This window comes from Lichenostomus cassidix, chromosome 2 (assembly GCF_008360975.1).
Source record: "Lichenostomus cassidix isolate B80296 chromosome 2, HeHo_3.0, whole genome shotgun sequence".
Lineage (NCBI taxonomy): Eukaryota > Metazoa > Chordata > Aves > Passeriformes > Meliphagidae > Lichenostomus > Lichenostomus cassidix.
In genome coordinates, this window is record NC_139482.1 from 21,029,591 (window position 1) to 21,042,877 (window position 13,287).

General features: G+C 35.3%; 1 protein-coding gene across 6 annotated transcripts in view; it reads right to left on the reverse strand.

The window, feature by feature from the left end:
* Positions 1-3,175: 3,175 nt before the first annotated feature.
* The window catches only part of ABCB1 (ATP binding cassette subfamily B member 1), a 50,686-nt gene continuing 40,574 nt past the window's right edge, over positions 3,176-13,287 (reverse strand). For all 6 annotated transcript variants that reach the window (XM_085050637.1, XM_085050638.1, XM_085050634.1 and 3 more), the window contains 7 exons: positions 11,876-11,976; positions 10,754-10,894; positions 9,457-9,613; positions 8,953-9,150; positions 6,970-7,176; positions 5,872-6,018; positions 3,176-4,499 (listed from right to left, as the gene is read on the reverse strand). In XM_085050637.1, the coding sequence (XP_084906763.1) occupies positions 4,305-4,499; positions 5,872-6,018; positions 6,970-7,176; positions 8,953-9,150; positions 9,457-9,613; positions 10,754-10,894; positions 11,876-11,976 (1,146 nt within the window). In that variant the 3' untranslated portion in view covers positions 3,176-4,304. The remainder of the gene's footprint in view (positions 4,500-5,871; positions 6,019-6,969; positions 7,177-8,952; positions 9,151-9,456; positions 9,614-10,753; positions 10,895-11,875; positions 11,977-13,287) is intronic.

A 13,287-nucleotide genomic window follows, 5' to 3' on the forward strand; every position in this document is an offset into this window, starting at 1 on the left:
TTACTGAGAAATTTTGAAAGGTATTTTGAAATTTTAGAAATTCTTTTTCAATGAAAGATCCTTAGATGAAAATCACATATATTTTTTCTACCTTTAAAGTATCATAGGTAATATGGGAAAATGAGAGTTAGGAGGAATAACCATGTTTTCAGAGGAAACATTTCAAATGTCTACAAATGAGCAGCAAGTGAACAACCAAGCATCTGGTTATTTATGAAGCTCCTCAGGAAATTGCAGGAAACAACATTATAAACATCTGCAAAACTAGATTGCTATATGCTTCATTGAATGCACCATTAACAAGCTGCACAGGGAAATATTAGCATCCTGAACTGTAATTCACAACTCTAATATGCATGAGGAGTAGTGTCTAAGTTGTTTTTGATTCAGCAGATATGTAAATAATTCTGATCCTTAATAACTCATCTTCTTTTACAGTGAAGAATAGACAGATACATGGAGATAAATCTTCTGTAGAACTACCTGAAAGAAAATCCTGGGAAAACTTAATTTAGATTAGGAATTCATCTCATGGATGGAGAAACGTCATAATTCCATTGTGTCCTACCCATTCCTTGGAATGTGTGTAAAAATTTTGGGGTTTTTTGTTTGTTGAAGAAACATGGACATGGACATGATGTATTACTTTACAACACTATTAAATATGTGCATAGCAAGAAATGACTGAAGAGTTTCTAAACAAGCAAGCACATTGATTAATTCTAAATGAAAGCTATACAAAATGTGATATATGTAAAAGGGAAGATAAGAAGAAGTTAATCTTAAGTTAATTTAAGGTAAGAAGAAATTCATTAAGTGCCAAGAAAGAAAAAAGTGTGGTGCCAGTGTTAACCAAACAGCTTGTCATAGCCCCAGCAGTAGAGAGAGTAGATAATGCCGGTCACTATGCACTGACACTACTTACAAGGGTGTGTGGTGACAGCACAAGGGGAAATGGCTTTAAACTGAAAGAGAGAAGGCTTAGATTAGCTACTACAAAAAAATTCCTTACTCTGAGTGTGGTGAGGCACTGGAACAGGTTGCCCAGAAAAAATGTGGATGCCCCATCCCTGGAAGTGCTCAAAGCCAGGTTGGATGGGGCTCTGAGTAACCTGGTCTAGTGAAATGTGTCCCTGCCCACATAAGAGGGGTTGGAACAAGATGTTGTTTAAGGTCCCTACCAACCCAAGTCATTCTGTAATTCTATAGTAGCTTCATTCTTTTTAAGTTCTGTCCTGGCTTTTTTACATATTGCTGTAATGAAAGCTGTCCTAATTATGGACATTTGAAAAGTAAGTCACATAGATATGCAGTCCTTCTCCCTCAACATTGCTTCATTTTAATATCTTGTATATCACTAACTGAATTTTTTTCTTAGATTAATCAAGTTATTCACTTACTCCTTTTTTATCTATGATTTGAGAACCAAATGAGAACTAACATGGAAATAAAACTATTCCTGTTTGTTAGATAAGTAAGGAACATGCTTTTTTATCTTAGAACAATGGTTTGCTGTATTAAAAAAAAAAAATCTTAACGTATTTATCTCCTTTACTAAGCAAATGAATGAGACCATTTCTACCCACAGATACTTCAACGGAATCTATTAAAACAGAGATTATATATGTAGACACAATATTTACATTTAAATTATCTACAACATCCATAACTTTAAATGTCAGGGCATTTTGAAACAGCCCCATGAAATTCCTAGTATTCCCATAAAAAAAATCTCTGTCTTGGTGAATGTAAGGCTGCAGCCAATGTTCAAGGATCTACTTTTATACAACATTGTTATGTAATGCAGGATCTAAGATGGTTGTTTTAATAAAAAAGTCATTCAAGGTGTGATTAATTTACTCTATACCCAGGCATTAACAATGTAGGTATTTATGATAATCATGGTCACATCCTCTTATGATGAGATACAATATAAGGTTGTGGCCAATCTGACCTGCTAGTGGCAGCAACTCTAGAACAGGATGAACAGTGCCCTGCCTTCATCAGCCAGACCTTTTTAGCCCTGTAGAAGATAGACTTGCTTAGAGAAATTACTTAGGTTTGAATGCTCATTGTGAGTTACATGCAGTCCTGTCCTAGATCTCTACAGCAACAGCATTATGATGCTGATCTCCCTCCTTAATGGAGTATACCAAAATTAGGTGTATGCAAGGATAAGCACACAAAGACAAAATGTACTCACCATTCAATAACAGGGATTGCTAAAGATAGCTGTCCTTGTGTGTTCTGCTCTTTTCCTTCCTGTTCTCTACTTTTGATGTCTCTACAGTCCATGAAATTCACAGCAAAGGATTTGAAGTTGCTGCTGAAGTAGGAAAGTATTGTTTCTTACTTCCTGCTTTCAATTTACTGCATTAAAACAACTAGAATAATGATACCATACTGTCTTGGAAATACAGAACATATTTATGACTAAATTACATTGCTAGAAATGTAGAAGAAAAGAATACAGAAAAATAGATTTGGAAAATTTCTACCTATGATGTGAATTTCTGAAATACATTTTAAACTATATGTCCAAAATTTAAAAACCTGATTTTCAGATGTTTGTGGCAAAATATTTGTGTGCTAACTTGATTTTTGTAAGGAGCTAAATTGGTCTGGTAAGTCAAGCATCTTTGAAATGAATTGGGAAAACAAATACAATCATCAGAAACTGTAATCATCAACAATTAAAAATTCTAGTTTAAAAACAAAATACTAACATCCAGAATTTAGTAAAAAAAAATCAGTTTAAGTATGTTCTTATTTGAATCTTCAGACTGTAATGTTGAAGTGTATCTATTTCATTCTTGTAGTTGCAAGTACAACTTACTAAGCAGAGCAATATCTTCATAGATGGACAAGAACCTTACTGTATCAAGCAATGCAGAAGTAGGAAACAAACAAATTTGCTAGTCAAATTGGTTTTGCATCTAAGAAGCAAGAGAAAATAGGTAAGTGATTCAAGAGGAATACAATGAAACTGCATCAATCGACATTCTGAAGAGTGTTATTGGTCCATGGTTGAGCCTAAATAATGAGCATAACTGCCTATCAGACTGGCTCTGTGTGTATAACTATCTAGATCTAGGTAAGACAGACCACATGTATAAATCTCAGGGAATTAGAAATTGCTACGATGGAAGTGTGGATGACTGATTAATAAAGACAGTTTTAAACTTAAAAACAAAGCTTTACTGCATAAATATAGACTAACAAAATACATTGCTAATGTTTAGTTATTAATAATTATTAATCAATATTACTCCATATTCAAAGCAGTTAGCCCTTAACAGCCATCCTATATTAGCACACAATATACAATATCCCAGAGCGGATGCCAAGAATTCAGCACCAATGGTTACAGTCCTTGAGAGTCTCAGTCACAGCAATGAACAGGTTCAAGAGCCCTTCAGCCAAGGACACTAACACTGAAAAGGATGCTTTCCTTCCTCCTCCTCCAAGTCCAAATCCAGGATTTTCAGCTTGTGTAAAATGTTGCAGTCTTTAGAGAGTTCATATTCCTTGACCTCTGACCCTAGGACTTTGAGAGACTTGCAGATACTTTCCCAGGCTGCAGCAGGTGCCTTGTCTTGCCCATCAGTTGTGGTCTTGCTTTTTTTTTTTCTTATATGCTGTTTCACTTCAAGCAGTCTTTTTCCATCTCTTAAGGTTGCAACTCTTCAGTGATCAGTAATTAACCATCAGTAAGGTGCTTACAGTCCTGGTACCTTTGTGTTCAGCCTGTGCCCATACTTTCAGAGCCTTTGCTAACATCCCAGGCTAAAACTCCACATCATAACAAAAGACATCTGGCATCAAGCTTCAGCTGACCTGCAAGTTCTTAAAACAGTTGATAACACACCTAATAGGCCAGGACTGACTGTGTCTTACAAGGCACAGTGAGGATAAGGCTTGAGGTCTACTTCTGACAACAGCAAAACTATTTTTATTGAGCATGAAAATATTTCCAGGTTGCTTACCAGATACACCTGATTAATGTGATTTTTGAAAGAGCTCAAAGCAAGCTAATATTAATTACATTTGGCTTAGCGTGCTTCTACTTTCATGAGTGCAATGGGCCTCTGCTTTGGCCTCACAGAAAAGTGGTTTGAATAATGAAAACTAGTTGTAAGAAACTGGTACACATTTACTAGTATTTCTTGGGTTTGTATGATTTATGAAAGGAAGGAGGAAAACCAAAAGTATCAAGATTGACTTGATACTGAAATAATTACAATGACAAAAGTAGCTACAGTGACAATTCAGAGGTAAGTACTGCCTTTAACTGAGGTGCTGTATTACACACTTTGAACATTGACCAGGGAATAGTAGATGCCTTTTTCAGCCAGAAGCTGCTGATGGGTGCCCTGCTCTACGACCTTGCCATTCTGGACCACGGCGATCTTGTCAGCATTTTGGATGGTGGAGAGGCGGTGAGCTATCACAATGCACGTACGACCTTCTCGGGCTTTATCCAGCGCTTCCTGGACAATCTGCACAATGAACAAACCAAAAGGTGAACAATTCTGGCAGCTGTTCTGAGCTATACCTCTATTGCCATCTGTAAACTGCTATATAACAGTGAGGGAAAGGGAATATCTGTTGCACAAGCTTCCTGATTTAGAATTAGCCTGTGTTGGCAAAGAGTCGAAACTGTTAGAGTGGATGATGCTGTGATAGTTAAGAGGATTAGATGGAACCAGGCTCATTACTGAGATGCATGGCAGGAGAACAAGAGAAAATGGTCTTAAATTGTAACAGGAGATGTTCTGACTGGATATTAAAAAAGGATTCACTGCAAGGATAATTAAGCATTGGAACAGGGACAAAAACATCGCTACTGAATCTCGAGATTTTCAAGTACCCTACCAGACACATCATAAAGCAGTCTGAGTTCAGTATTGGCCTTTGTGTGAAGAGGAGGTTTAATTGGGGACCTCTACAGCTTCTTTTCATGACTGATTAATTATAAAGGGGAATTAAGTCAATATTCTTGGGTCCACTGCTATCATACTAGTTCTCATGATTTCACAGGGAGTCTCATGAATCGCATTTTTCTTAAAGATAGCACTGGCAGAAAAATACTAAAGAGAATCTCTGCTTTCTTGTATTTATTCCTTATGTTTATTAATACAGAATAAAAGAAGAGATTAAATTTCAATACCTAACTGGCACATAAACAAGAAAACAATAAATCATAGGATTATTTAATGGCATCTTCCCCTTAAACCTCATTTTTTTCATGCTTACAACTGATCAAAACTTAGTAGAGAGATTTCATCTTTCCAGATTATAATATTTGCCTCATGAATAGTAAGTATTTTTGTAGACTCTGTTGATCTTCTACAGCTAGACTGTACTTCTGTTGTACAGAAGATCAGAGCTTTGCGATTAAAAAAGAAGCAAATGTTTTAGCAATTTTCACTGGAACTTTTTGTTTTAGCCCTAAACGTGTAGCAAGGACCAGAGAGCAATGGGAGAAGGAAGAAAACTAATGAAAGCCAGAAGTCACAGTTTCACAGAAAAAATAAGTTCTCTGGCAGCATCCTCAATCTTTTTGGCTTCTGCAGTTTGTGTGTCCTGATTCAATTTTGATAGCACTTTCTCAGTTGAATCCTGAAGACTTCTAGACTAAGGAATGCATTCTTCATAGCAACTTCAATCTGCCTACTGCCAGACAGATGTAAAATATACCTTTTTTTTCCCAAGGAGGGGTAAGACATTTATATTTGTCTGTTATTAGCCTACATACGTAATTTGCATAAGACACCATATTTCCAGCTTTTGGCTTTAATCTGTGGGAGTAAATCCAATAACCATAATACGAAAAAAAAAAATTAGATTCCTGATTCAGACTCAAGTTACCTTTTCACTTTCTGTGTCTAAGGCAGAAGTAGCTTCATCCAGTAGCAGAATTTGGGGCCTTCGTACAAGAGCTCGGGCAATAGCAATACGTTGTTTTTGGCCACCAGAGAGCTGTGTTCCCTTGTCTCCCACACGAGTATTGTATTTCTAGAAACAATACACAAAGTTCAGGCTATGAATTAAAAGCAGTTCTAATGCATATTGAAGCATATAAACTCTGACACCAGCCACCCATAATCTGCATATTCCATGCCAGTAGCTCTCTGAAAACAACTGATCAGAATTCCCTCTGCCACAGATCTATAGCTCTTTTTCTAGGAGGCTCCTTTGTAACACCAAGCATTTAATAAATTCAAAGCAGCAAGACCCTCTGAGGTTGAAATGAAAATGTTATTCTCAATCAGAAAACACAACACCAAAGGTCAGTGAAAGTCTGTGACAGTAAAGGGGTTCAAACTCTGACAAATCATGCAAAGTTAGATGAGAATTCAGAGGAAATGTGATTAAATTTTTAGCCTTTATGAATACTTGTTGTTACAAGTTCTATTCTTCCTGCTCACTGCATGGAACAAGGAGTGAGTCAAATGATTCTTTCATTTGACCCAAGATGCACATTCTTACATTATTATGTGTTGGTCATATATATATGTGTGTGTGGGTGTGTGCGTGTGACAAATTCTTAGCATTATTTTCAGACCATAAGAATATCAGAAATTTAAATTTTAACTAGGTATAATTGGAAATAATGTGTAAACGCATCAGTCTATCACTATCTTTTAAATATGCTTGAGACAGACAGGAGCTTAAAAACAAGTGTTCAACTTTAAAAACCCCACCCCTTACTACCAGCTCTCAGTTAGTTATAATTGTGTGTTTTCTTCCCTGAAATCTTAAATGTTCCACTCTCCACTTGACAATGGAGTCTCCCAGAGTGAAAATAAGTGTGGTAAATGTAAGGAAAATATTTAAAAAATAGCTTAAGATCTATTTTCATCTGAGGGAATTATTGTACCCCGGGTAATTATAAGCAGACACAATTTTTCCCTGCCCCTTTAGGTCACGTCCAGTTCTGAGGAGGAGAGAAAGGGAATAACTTACATCTGGCAGTGAGTCAATAAAGGAATGAATATTGGCTTCTTTTGCTGCACTAACAATTTCCTCAAAGGACACCTGCCGACTGTTATCTCCATAGGCAATGTTTTCAGCAATAGTGAAGTCAAACAGGATTGGTTCTTGTGAGACGATACCAATCTGAGCTCTCAACCACTGGATATTCAGTGCCTTTGCATTTTTGCCATCAAAAAGCTGAGAAAGTGAAGATTTTAAATTTTAGTCACATAGGTATATATGAATTTGAGACTTACTGTAAATTCATACATAGAAGTTGTGCAATTGCAGCTCTTTCCTTAGAGATACCAATTACAAGCACACATAATCCCTCCCCCTCCTTCTCCTCTATGTTCCAGAATTTTCTGAAGGGTTATTTTATAGAAGTTAGAACAGTCTCTTATGCTGCCTCAGTGCTTTTCTTTATTTCAATATTTAGTTAGGATTTTGAAGACAACAGAAGATAAGATATGCTGAGGCAACTTCAAAGAACTTTGGGTAAAATTCTTTCATTTCTTTCTTCAACAGGAATATTTTCCTCTATTTTGCATATATATATAAGAAATTTACTTCTGTGTTCCTTAAGACATCATTTGTGGCCAGTTTTCTTTATTGGCAATTCTCTCATATTTCTCCTAATCTGTCTGCTGAATTGCTATCATTGTCTATTAGATAGATGAAAACAGAATTTTTAATTCTTTTTTTTATTATGTATCAGTTTTATAATTACACAAGTCACCTTAACTTTGACACAAACACACCAGGACATTAAAAGGGCTGTTACATCTCCACTAGACTGACCCAGCGCAGTGCTCAGGCTCTGCATCAGGTGACATGATCAGCTGGGTAGCTGAAGAATTGTCCCCTTCATAGCATGGCTATTGGAGGAGAATAATCTAGTAACTGCACAGTTTGTGCTGGAACAGTCAATTTGCAGCCAATATAACTTTTTTTCCAAAGGAAAAGGTGTCATAATGAACCTGATTCAAAATCAACCAAAATAATCTGCAGGTATAAAGAGGGAGTTTTTGTGAACAGCTGTTCTGACAGTTACTGCTTTAAGCTGAACCCCTTTCACTCAGTTCACAGTGCAACTCAGCTTGAGAATTAGTCCAACACTTCCGCGGTTTCTATGCCACAGGTCTGTGCTTTACTCTTCAGTAAACTGTTTTGTTTATTTATGGACACAAGATCAAAAACATTGGTAAGGAAATTGCACTTTGTTAAACACACTTTTGGGCCACCTATGCTGCTTCTTTCTACACATCATTTTGCTACACTGGACCTTTTTGGGTACTTTTAACCTCAAAAAAATATTTTCTGTTGTATCTAGGCCTTATTTAAGTATTGCTTTATCTTTGTATTTGCTTTGTGAGTACCTTTGCAGAGACAAGTCCTAAAACCCTTCTTATTCTCACCTCATTTAGACCAGAATGTGTATTTTTTCAGACAAAACCTCTGAGCATTTACATCAAAGAGCAACAGCAATTAACAATACCTTTATGTTAAAAAAATTGTAAAGTTGATGAACAAGTAATATAGGAAACCCTACATATATTTTAAACCAAAATTACTGAAAGTATTTACAATCTATCACTTGATAAGCAGACATATCCATAAAGATATTTCTGACAAGTAAAAATCACAATAAAAGTTATTTTTTCAATGTTCCCTTTCTTCTTTTTTTTGGGAAGAACATAAACGGCAAACTTTATTATCACATTATACAGTAGTAGATACATATATTTACCAACTTTTTAACTGTTTTTATTATAGAACAATCGTTCATTATAATGAGGGAAAACAGGACTTACATACATCTCATTTAATTAAGGAGACCCAAGGAGTCACTGCTGATTTTTAACATTAAAAATACTTAAAAAATAAAACATCTATTGTATTTATCACCTCACATAAAACCAAATAAGAATACCCTCACTTGATCTGTTGGCATGCTCTTGCAAAAATACTTACCAATTCTCCATCAAGTGGATCATAAAATCTCTCAAGCAGCTGAACAACAGTGCTCTTTCCACAGCCACTGCTACCAACAAGAGCCAGAGTTTGTCCCTTTTCTACTTTTAGATTCAAGCCTTGGAGGATTTTGACCTCTGGTCGGTTTGGGTAGTTAAATGCCACGTCTTTGATTGTTATGTTTCCGTCAAATGTTTCCTACAATTAAAACAGTATCACTGTTACATTGTTAAGACAATTTCACAGATGATTAAATAGAATTGCAGAAGTATCCCCACCCTCTCAGAAATCAAGAGAGATTTTAAAACAAATAACCTTTTGTCTCTGTGTGAAAAAGCTGGACTCACAAAAGAGAATTTAGTCCATGCTGCATTCAGTTAGTGTCAAGAATGCTTTGAGATAAGGATGAAATCAGGAGAGGAAGGATCAGTTTGAAGGAAGTGAGAATGACTGCTGTCCATATTACCAATAAACAATACCACCCATTACACATGGCTTACTTACAGGCTTGTCTCCTTCCTCACTGTAGCTGTCTATTGAGGGCACTCTTTCAAACAGCAGAAACAGGTGGGCTGCTGATATCTTGGCTTTGGCATAGTCTGGGGCAAAAGAACTGGTTTGTCCTAATGCCATTGCACCAAATACAACAGCTGAAAACACTCTATAAAAGAAATCAGTAAGAAAAACTTCAATAGACAATGAAGAAAAGGACAATGGAAATGGAGTGCAGTCAAGTTTTTCTTTTACTCAGAGAAAAAAGAAGGCTACATTTAGAAAGCATAAAGTAGTAATCAACTATTATTGCTTTAATTATTCACTTAGCTCCAGAAATTTCTATTTATCCTCTTTTAATGACATGAAATATGCCTTCATTCCAAATTCAGTGTTTTCATTACTCATTAGCACTAATTTCTTCAATTATTAATACTGGTTAGTTTATTAAATCTCAGCAGAGGCTATGAGGAAAGGGGTAAATGGATGGCAAAATTGTTAATCTTATCCTGTTCGATCATCACTGTGGTTTCCTCTCAATGGTTCAATGACTGCTGGGAGTTACTGATGCCAATTTTTAAGGCATCAATGAAAATAAGAAATCAAACCTGTAACAAGGTGACAATAAAGATTTAATTTTCTATCCCATCCCTGCTGGAAATAATTGCAGGGCTTGCAATACTGCAAAAGGTTGAAAACTATGCTATTGTTGGTTTACGGCAAATTTTATGTCATTTTACAGAATTTTATGTAACTTTACAGGCTACATTAGAATAGTTTAAGAACCTGTTGTCTTCAGCTATTGCTTACTGCCCCACACCATAGAAACATACTCATCACTAAGAAAAGGTATTTGACATACGAGGCTTCTTAGCCTCTTTTAAAGCAAAGTAAAATAGATTAATTTTTATTAATTTTGTCTTTTCAGAGTTACATAAAGTGATCTGTTTTACTTTGTATTTGAACAGCCTAGAGAGCTCACACAGTTTTTGCTCAAACCCTCTCTTTCAAATCTAACTGGAAATTCACTCAGTTGGCTAGAGATGTTTAGCTAGCAGATGGGATGCAGACACTTTCCAACATCTGGTCAAAGTCAGCTGTGTTAACGATCTTCAATGAGGTTGGCAAGAAAAAATCAGTATGGTTGACCTTCCTGGGTATTGAAGTCACTGATATGCACACTGGTAGGGTCTCAGCCTTTCACAGTCTTTATTGTTTCCATAGCCCTATATTGTTTAACCATAAACCTCTTAAATTATAAATTATTTTTCTAGACAGACAGGAAAAAGATCGCAAAAGAGATACTTACAAAAATACATCTTTAAACTCCATTAGATCTCTTACCACTAGCCAGGCACCAAACCGGAAACACGCAGCATAGGTGAAGAACATCATTGCTTGCGAAAGGGCAAAACAAAAGCCAAATATATGTGCCTTCCTCACAGAATTTCTGTTAGAAAGAATGCATATTTTTGTCAAAATGTGCAATCATACTGAAGTCCTAATTTAGAAAAAAACTATTGACTTCAATTGATATGGTTACGAGTGGGCAGTGTACATACACTGCAACATTAACTAAAAACCACATCTTCTCTCTCATAGGGCAATAAGTTCCTATTTACACTAGAAACAACAGAAAGATGAAAGTCTTGGAGCAATCCCATCAGTGTCAACCCTGAGAATGGTTAGAAACTGATCTGCAAGTTGTGAGATATGAGCTCAAAACCAAGCAGCCTGAGAGAAAAAGCTAAGTAATATCTTTTATGTGTCCTGCATTGTGCTCTAACCTCTCAATTATTATGGTAGATGTATTAGTGGCACCCCTACTTCTTTCCCATTATGTCTGTACATATATTTTCATTTCCTTTACTTTTTTCATGGATGGCTGAAAATGAAACGTTCCATTCTGGAACAAATAAAACTTTAATTGGCAGAATCTTTTTAGTTGTTTACTTTAAGACCTTTAATTTTCAATTTAGTCCAGACAGACTTATATTACTTTATTTTTAGCCCTAAACCAGTAAGTAATTATTGAAATGTTTTCAATCTCACTAACACTTTGAAAAATAGCTTAATGTACTATTCAATTTACATTAAAAAGGTTTTAACAAAATATCCAAAACAATTCAGGTGTAAATTTAGACTAGACCACTTCCAAAGCTCACTTAAAATCAATATTTTTCCAAACCAAGTGACATTGTAATTGAAGATACCAATATTAGAACAGAAAATTAATGGAATAAAATTTAGAAAAAATATTGATTGGTGATGGTTGCACTTTTCAATTAAAATATGCAAAATATTGACATTAATTCTGAGATAAATAAATTATATGTTAAATCATGCACACTAACAAAAAAAATATTTTTGTTGAAGTAAATGTTTGCAATTTATTACAGATTGTTTTTTAGCTTAGTTATTTTTATTATACCTGTATGGTACAATCAAATGTTCACCATACATCGTCTCAAATTTTCTTTCTCGGGTCAAGCTAGCGACAGTTCTAATATTTTCTATTGCTTCTGTGGCAATCTGTAATAGAAAAACAAATATTTTAATCAAAGATAAGATTATGTTGCAACTCCTTATTCTAAATTAATAAAAATATTGTGTTGGAATACAATTTTGTATTTTTTATACTGGTTCTTAAAATAATAGACCATTGTTATAAAAATAAGCACTTTATACTTTCTTTTTATGAAAAGGAGATTTTCTTAAAATGCTTAGAATTTTCTGATAAGACCTCTTAACATTCTACAAAGAAGTGGTGAAAAACATTAGACAGCAATGACAATTATGGAGAAGATACTCAACAAGAAAAATGGCATATTAGCATTCAACTTCCAGTCCACTGATTTTGGGCTAAAATCAAAATATCCAGGTTACTTAGGTGCCTTAGAGCCTAACTTAGATGTCAGCAGTAAATATTTGCTCTGATACATTCTTTAAGCTTGCAGATTCTTTAGATTTGAGTCATTTGTATGCACAAATGTGCCAGGGGAGATTCAGACCAGATCCTAAAAAAAACTTTTCACTATTAGAGTAGTCAGGGATTGGAACAGATTGCCCAGGGAGGTGGTGGAGTGACTGTCTCTGCAAGCATTGAAGAGATGGATGTGGCATTTGGGGATATGGTTTAGGGGTGATAATGGTGGTGCTGGTTGGATGGTTGGACTTGATGATCTTGAAGGTCTCTTCCCACCATGATAATTCTGGGAAAAGGCCCTCAAGGCTTTACCATATTTTGTTAAAATATACATTTCATGCAATTTTAGTTTAATAGAGACCATAACATAAGGCTTTTTAGTAACCTAAGTTTAGCAACTCTTTGCAGAAAGCAAATTTTCCAGGTGGAACACCATTTTTACTGAATAAAACCCCGTAATTTTTAAAAAAGGAAAATTGAATAAAATATCTGTAGTCCAGTGCTTTCTTAGGTGGCCTTGAGAAGGAAAACTGACATTACTATGAAAAGAAAATATTTTTTTAACTTCTGGAAAAAACCCATAGATGTTTGTAACACCTGTGCTAATTCTGCACAATATGCTGCATTAAGAAAGTCTTTTGTGTCCATTCCAGGAATTGTCAACTATTTTTTGTCACATCTAAAACAAAATAACATGATTTAAATGCTTATCCCTTAGAAAGAAGCAAAGAAATGTACCAGTTGAAAGAGAAGGAATGGAACTGCATGACCTTAGCTAAATAATTTTCTTTCCAGCAACTTCTAAAAACTGTAGGACATAGGAAGAGATTTTAGAGGAGTTTTACCTTGAAGAAAGCAATATCTGGGAAGTGATGAAATAGTTGCTCTGTCCCAAAAGGAATTTTGGACGGAAGTGA